Raw genomic sequence first — 7908 nt, 5'->3', positions numbered from 1 at the left:
TTTTTTACTGTAAGGGTTACAGAGCACTGGACCAGGCTGCCCAGAGAGGTTGTGGAGTCTCCTTCTCTGGAGACATTCAAAACCTGCCTGGATGCATTCCTGTGTGACCTGGTCTAGGTGATCCTGCTCTGGCAGGGGGGTTGGACTGAATGATCTTTCAAGATCCTTTCCAACTCCTAATATTCTGTGATTCTGTGATTTAGTTTGTTGGGTTTTTTTTCCAAGTGCCATATTTATTTTGCTGCCATAGTATACAGATGAGTGGGTGGGTGTTTTAAGCACTTCATCAGTATGTTGGTAAGTGGCAGTGGATGTTGTGAAATGCTGTGTAGAGGAGAGAAAAAAGTGACCACAGTCGAAAAAGAAGAAAAATCTAGCCTACTGTTTGTTACTTTTTTTTTTTTTTTTAGATTTGGTATATGGTCTTGAACAGGCCTAATGTAAGGTATATTGGTACAAGCCACATTGCATTCAGTTTTCAGAGTGAACTTAGTTAGAGACAGTAAGGACCCAAAACCAGCCTGTGAGTGCTTAGCACTGAATTTTCAGATATTTCAAAAAATAAAATCACTGTTGAACTTGGCAAAACTTTTACTGAGGTTCTGAATAATACATGTTAGCTGCCTTTTTCAGGAGTATTACAACTATTTCAAAGTGTGGTGGTTTTGTGTGGTTTTCATTTGTTGGGTTTTTTTAACTTCTAGGACCAGCCTATGCACAGATTTAGATCCAGTTCCCAAGCGGTGTGCGTGTCTGGCAGAACCTGTGCTTGCTTCACTCTGAGTACTTGTGTAGCCACACTGACTTGACTCTAGCAGGGAGACTCCCATATATCCAGAATTAGGTCTGCAGAGCTGGTGTCTGTGTGTCTTCTCACCAGCGGTTCCCAACGCAGTGACCGCTCATTTGGTGGCCGGTTATTCTGTTGAGGCTCTGTATGTACGTGCTGTGGCCAGTGTGCTGTCCTGTCCCCCTGTGGCTTTCCTCGTCTTTCCTTTCACTTGGTGAGAGCTGCAGTGATCGTTGCAACACTTCAAACTTTCGTGCCTTGCCAAGAGGGAGGGAATAAAATAAAATCACTGGGGCTGCAAAGACACCTGAACATCAGAGGGGTGCACACTGTGACTTTCTGGTGCCATCCAGACACTTACCACTTTAGCAGTGTGCTGTATCTCTTGAAAAACTTGCCTGTGTGACCTTCTTTGAAATAGCAAAGTTCTCCTTGAATGCACATCATTTATTTCTTGTTCTGTTCTAGGACCCAGACAAAGATACAGAGTGGAATGACATCCTGCGCAAGAAAGGTATCCTTCCTCCAAAGGAAAACCTGGAGGAACAGGAGCGCCAAAAGGAAGAGGAGCAGCTTGCCATCCTTCAGAAGTCTCTCGGTGAGCAACCAGGCCAACTCGGGCAGCAGCAGCAGGACAAGGCTTGGATTGGCTCCTGGGGGAAGCTTGTACAAAGAATTTGCCAGCTGTAATGTTTGTATGCCTGTAAAGCAATGTGTCCTTTCTGAAGTCTGTAAGGGATGCCAAAGGTGCTTCTCATATAGAGTGATCTTCTGTTAACAACATCGAACAAATGCATTCCTGAAGGTGCAGGTTCTTCCAGCACAGGAAAGCTTTGTTCTTAGTGTCATTGCCATAGGCAGCCTTCAGCTCCGAGTCCTTTACATCACTGTCCTCCCATCTGTATTGTCCTCCAGAGGAGGGCCACAAAGAAAACCAGAGGGCTGTAGGACCTCTCCTATGGGGACAGGCTGAGAGAGGTGGGGTTGTTCAGCCTGGAGAAGAGAAGGCTCCGGGGAGACGTTGTTGCCATCTTCCAGTACCTGAAGGAGGCCTACGGGAAAGGAGAGGGACTTTTTACAAGGGCAGGTAGTGATAGGATGAGAGGAAATGGTTTTAAACTGGAAGAGGGTAGATTTAGACCAGATATTAGGAAGAAATTCTTTACTGTGAGGGTGGTGAGACACTGGCGCAGGTTACCCAGGGAAGCTGTGGATGCCCCCTCCCTGGAAGTGTTCAAGGTCAGGTTGGACAGGGCTTTGAGCCACCTGGTCTGGTGGGAGGTGTCCCTGCCCATGGCAGGGGGGTTGGACCAGATGATCTTTAAGGTCCCTTCCAGCCCAAACCATTCTGTGATTCTGTTTCCAAAGTGCATAATGTTTTTCTAAAAATCCAGTAACAGTGACACTTTAAAAAAGCTGTATTTCCCATAGTTAATCTGTCCCTAAAGTAAATAAGTTCTGTTGGACTGATAAAGGCTGGTGAGTTTTAGTCCTGGAATGCAGTTTTTGCTGATTTGATGTTTCTTCCATTCTAGTGAAAACTTATGAGGACATGACTCTGGAAGAGCTAGAAGAGAATGAAGATGAATTTAACGAGGAAGATGAGAAAGCTATTGAAATGTACAGGTCAGAGCCACGTGCAGAACTTGGCTTTAATGAAAACTGGAGGGTTTTTCTTTTTTATTGTGAAAATTTTCTGTTTTCTTTTTCTGTTAGATAGTGTTGAAGAGAGGAAGGATGTTTTTAGGCTTGATGATAGAAAAAGTGGGTTGTGTTTCTGGTCTCTTTTGGCGCTTCTAAATGTCTTTAGTAAAATAACTGGGTTTAAATGCAGCGTCCTTTGTCTACAACCTAGTTTTGCAGAGATTATGTGCACCTGTGAAGTGCATGGCTGGGGATGCCGAGAGCTTTGAAAATTACCTCCAAGATTTCTCAGGTTTTGCATGAGTGCGATTAAGGTGCTGCAGATTTACATAATTAGTGGTGCATTATCTCTTTATCTCTACCATATCTCATGGGGTTTTTTTGCCATTTAGTTTGGCAGTCTAGTATCTGTGGAAGAAACGTCTGCTGAGGGCAGAAATGAGGAGAAAAAATAATGAAACACAGTTGTACTTCTTTCAAATTGGTGGTTTTAACTTGTGATGAAAATATAAGAGCATCTTTTGATTAGGTCATCAGCTCATTTAATTGTTGTTCTGTCAAAAATGCATCTATTCTCAAGATCTCTTTTCCCATTCCTTGCTCTGCAGGCAGCAAAGGATAGCAGAAATGAAAGCAGCTCAAATGAAGAATAAATTTGGGGAAGTTTTAGAGATTTCTGGAAAAGATTATGTGCAAGAGGTTACAAAAGCTGGAAAAGGTATATGGGTAATCCTGCACCTTTACAAACAAGGGTAAGAATTTGGTCTTAACCTTAAATCTTTCACTGTCAGTAGCTGTGAAAATACTCTCGACAAATGTATAGTTCTGGTAGAAATTAAGAAACTGATTCTGGAGTTATAAGAAATATAAAATTGCAGTAGTAGTTTCATTACTGTTGACTCAAGACTGCTGAATTTAGCTCTAAAACAATGCTACTGTGAAGTGGTAGTTTCTTTGTTTTGGGGGTTGATTTTTTTTTAATACACCTATACAGCACAGTGTGACTTGTACCATACAGCTACCATAGAGGTAGCTGCTGCCACTGAAATACTGGGCTTTTGAAATTCTCCTGGATAAAGCACGAGGGGCTGTGCATTAGAAGGATCACTAAATGTCTGCATCTTGGTTTTGTGCTTGGATGCATAAAAATGAAGTGAGCAAGGTTTCTGGTCTTGTCAGTATGACAGAAAAATTTGACTAAACGGTCTGATAAATTGCTAGAGTTTTTTGGAGAGGGTTAGAAATACTTGGTTTAGGTCATTGTTTCTAATTGCCTCACAGGTATTCATTGTAATTTGTGTACTTTCTTTCAGCAGCTGCTTTTCTTTCTATTTTGCCCTTGGTCCTGCAATTTCTAAATATCATATCTTCATAAACTAATTGCCTCTGTATAATAGAGGGGAAGGTTGCATTGCAAACACCCTGCCTCACCCCCACCCCCCCAAAAGAAAGAACCCTAAAAATCCAACCATAAAAACACCTACCCAAACCTCCAGTGATGCTGATTTCCTTTGAATGTTGGAATACTGGATGACAAAACTATTCTGAAGTTGCTTCTGGTACATTTGTCTTCCCATAGATGCTAGTGATTGAGTTGATATTTCTGACCTTTCTTCTGGAGCAGATTACTGTCTAATTTGTCTTTTATGTTTTCCTATGTGTGCCTGTCGCCATTCTTTACAGAATTCCTCTCTGTGCCTTAATAAACCAACACATGAGTGGGCTTGCTAGGAAGTTCAGAGAGGTGAAATTCATCAAAGCTATCTCTACCACCTGCATTCCCAACTACCCCGATAAGAACCTGCCTACGATATTCGTCTACCTGGAGGGGGACATCAAAGCTCAGTTCATTGGACCTTTGGTGTTCGGTGGCATGAACTTGACAAGGGATGGTGAGTGTCTACATCTTCAGTCTTGCAAGGAAAAAGCAGAACTGCTTTTTTGGGAATGAGAGAAGTGAGGGTTAGGAAGAGAAAGGATGTACTACAGTTTTATTAGAATCTTTACTTTTTTTTCTTCCAGCCTTATGCCTCAACAACCTGTGCTTGAGGCACCTTGTAGGAGCAGTGAGTGGCCAAGTAGGCCAACATATAGACTCTTATTTTATGTGTGCACAAGTATTCAGACCCTGTGTGTTGGGAAACAAACTTTCCCTAGTACATTAAAAGGACATATAGTACCCACACATTTTCTGTTTGGTTTTTTTTTTCTAGAATGGCTGACCTTGCCCCCAGCTACTTGATAATCCACACACTTGATAACTGGTGCTTGCCTATTGCACTGTAGGGCTGCTTGTTTCGTTTTCAAGTTGATGGCATATATTTGCCCGTGGTACCTTCCTGATGCACAGGTTCCATTCCTCATTAACCTTTAAAGAGAGCCTGTCTGTGTGTCCAAATGGGGCTGTGAGCCTGAAATTTGGCTCCTTCCTTTTCCTCTTGTCATCTGCTGGAGATGGCAGCAAGTTAAGCCCCAGCCTCAGTGGTTCAGGGGGCACAGGACTCCATGAGGAGAAGCTGTTACCTTCCCTGGAGGCTGCAGTTTTACATAGACTCTTTCTTTTTGCCCATCTTAGCAGGCTGGGTGTCGTGCAGCCTCAGCATGATGTGTTTTGGGAGATGAGGGTGGTGATGCAGGTCATGCAGAGCACTGTGCCTCTTCAGTAAAAGCTGCTGTGTGGATGTGGTTGGTCGGGGTTGGTGTCCTGCTGCAGTGCTTGAAGACAGGTCAGTAGTGAAAAAGGCTCTCACTGGAAAACAAGAGCAACTCAGATGTAACTTAGTGGATTTTAGTTCCCTTAAAAGGATACTCATCAGCCTTCTGAGTAGGCATATTGGTCCAAAGGCCTTCAAATTCAGACTTTTAAGGACATCTTTGCCTGAAGTGAACCACATAAAGCAGTATTTCAATGTCTCTGTTCCCTTAAAAGGATACTCATCAGCCTTCTGAGTAGGCATATTGGTCCAAAGGCCTTCAAATTCAGACTTTAAGGACATCTTTGCCTGAACTGAACCACATAAAGCAGTATTTCAGTGTCTCTGTTGAATGATGTCACTGCCTATACTGGGATAGGATGCAAAGAGGCTTGTTTTGTTTTGTTGGTTTTTTACTAAAAATCTGAAGATTACAGGATATCTTAGGTGTGTACTGTAGAAAATATTCTCCTGCCTTGAACTGTCAGAAGGAGGAAAGCTTACCAATGAAGCTGCTAGCAGAATTGTTAGCTTTCTGCTATTTTAGCATATGACTGATTTTTGGAGAAAGTCCAAAGGTGACTGAGCCAGCTTAATTCAGTCATCTCAGAAAGGTGGGCACTGAAATTCTGCACTTCCTTTTATTTCTTCCTTCTCCCCTAAGCCTAGGTGACTTCTACTGGAGATTAAAGAAAGTGTGAGATTGTATTCATTACTCTGTAATGTCTGAAGGAACAGGAGATTTAGTGATAGGGTTGCCAGCAGGACTAGGAGAAAGGTTTCAGCTGAATGTGTTTTACTGACTGTCTACTGCTTCTAAGAAGCAATCCAATTTGTGTCTCTGTAGGCCTACTACTGATGGTGGAGTCTCACTGTCTTGCTAAGGAACTAATAATCAGTGCATGGAATAGTGGGAAAGGGGTGAATTGCATTTATAAAGTACATCCCTGAAAAATACCTGTAATTCAGATGTGTGAATGGGATTGCTACTGTTTTTACTTTTGCCCCTCAGTAAATCTATTCCCTGCCTCTTCTGACTGTGATTAACTTGGTACATGATGCAAACAGCTGTAACAAAGTAAGCAGAGCTGCTGCTCTGTATCGGTCGCCTCTTTTACGTGCCCAGTTGTAGAGGAAGCAGAGATGCCACTGGTGGGGTGCAGAGCAGTACCCTGAGCTCTGAAATGTGCTGAAACCCACACCAGCGTTAGTGACTGAAGGGAGGGCTTGACTGGAGCAGCTGCAGGAGACACCGCAGGGGCTGGGACCTGAGAGTGGAAGAGGAGGGGGAGCAATAGAGCAGGGCCCTGGTTTCAGTGGTGGTGATGGCAGGGTGATAAGAGAAGTCAGCTGGGGAAGCAAGGGTGGGCTTTTTCCAGTTTTCTCCCCTGCTTTCATGGCTCTCTTGTTTTGCTCTGCACAGAACTGGAGTGGAAAATTTCAGAGTCGGGTGCCATCAAGACCGACCTTGAGGAGAACCCCAGGAAACAGATCCAGGACCAGCTCATGTCCTCCATCAGGGCGTGCGTCCCAGCCAGGGGTGAGAGTGACTCAGAGGATGACTAACTCCTGCGTCAGGATTGATACAGCGCGCTTGCAGCTGGTGTTCCCACCTGGAGCACTGGAGACTCTCATCAAGATGTTGTTGAGCCCCAGAAGGGTGGTGTTTCAAGACAGCCATTTATCTGGAAACTTCTAGAAACTAAAAAAGTTTTTTTTATAAAAAACCAAAACAAACAACCTTATTGCAGCTTCACTTAAGATCGTGAAATCCCTTTTATATTCTGAAGCCTGAGTAAATGTTACTCAAAGTTTTAAAATATAAACATCAGTAGGAACAGAGGTTTCTTGTTATTATTTTCTTAGTAAATTGCTGACTTCTGTAAGAAATCTGAAATAGGAAGTGACCTTAAGTGCACTGTTTTTTATGAGCTTAACTTGTGTAAATCAAATGTAAATAGCTGGTCTTAAACAATTTTCTATAGCAAATGGTTGGGCTTTCTCTTGGCTCATCATGCGTAGACATTGGACAGGTTGGACTGCATGGAAACCTAGGGGAGGTGACCCATGATGTGGTTGTCACTGAGGGTGATGTGTGGTCCTTTGCAGAGGTGCATTGGCAGGGGGGTCAGCATAAGGCTGTCAGATGCAACCCCAGATGTCTTGAGAGAGGCCTTGGTGATGGCCAGCATCTCCTGGGACCTGCTGAATCCAGAGCCCCCTTTCATTTAGCAGTAGTATTTTGCCTTTGGAAAGGGCTGAGCTTCCTGCACCAGCTTGTCTTCTAATTGGGAAAGAAAAATCAAGATGATGATGCTCACGTGTGGAATTGCTGGCTTCTTCCACAAAATCAGGAGTCTGCTACATTACTACAGTAGTGCTATTGCCCAATGGGAAGGAAAATATTTGAAGACCTGATTTTCTGTATTAAAGCCTTCCATCTTCTAGGCACAGTAATAATAATTGGAGCCTTAGAAGAGAAGGAGCTGAAATACCACCTTCATTATAGATCTGCTGACATTTGGAGCTGCTTGCTTATTTTGGGTTGGATTTAAAGTCCACCTACACTTCCAATTTGTCTGCTCTTGGGCTAACAAGCTTCAAGAGCTTTTGCTAACAAGGCTGCCCCAAGGACATTTTATGATATTGCTGATGGATTCTGTGGGTGGGTGGTACCAAATGCAACACTCAATAAGCAGCAGTATTTTTCTTTGGTTTTGTATTAGTTCGTAGCAACTTTTAAGCATGTTTCTTGCATTCTGTCTCCCCAGTCAAATCAGT

At 43.2% G+C, this 7908-nt stretch overlaps 1 protein-coding gene across 1 annotated transcript; it reads left to right on the top strand.

Annotated features, from left to right (window-relative positions):
- Window positions 1-1258: 1258 nt before the first annotated feature.
- PDCL3 (phosducin-like 3) lies at window positions 1259-6846 on the top strand (the record flags this gene model as incomplete). The annotated part of the gene is made up of 5 exons (XM_010184737.1): window positions 1259-1388; window positions 2326-2416; window positions 3043-3186; window positions 4118-4326; window positions 6551-6846. Coding segments are annotated over 5 exons (717 nt in total), but the record flags the coding sequence as incomplete, so codon positions are not given.
- Between the last annotated feature and the right edge of the window lie 1062 nt (window positions 6847-7908).

The sequence above is a fragment of the Mesitornis unicolor genome, unplaced genomic scaffold, assembly GCF_000695765.1.
Source record: "Mesitornis unicolor isolate BGI_N332 unplaced genomic scaffold, ASM69576v1 scaffold15285, whole genome shotgun sequence".
In the NCBI taxonomy this organism is placed as follows: Eukaryota; Metazoa; Chordata; class Aves; order Mesitornithiformes; family Mesitornithidae; genus Mesitornis; species Mesitornis unicolor.
This window is presented reverse-complemented; position numbering and strand designations above follow the sequence as displayed.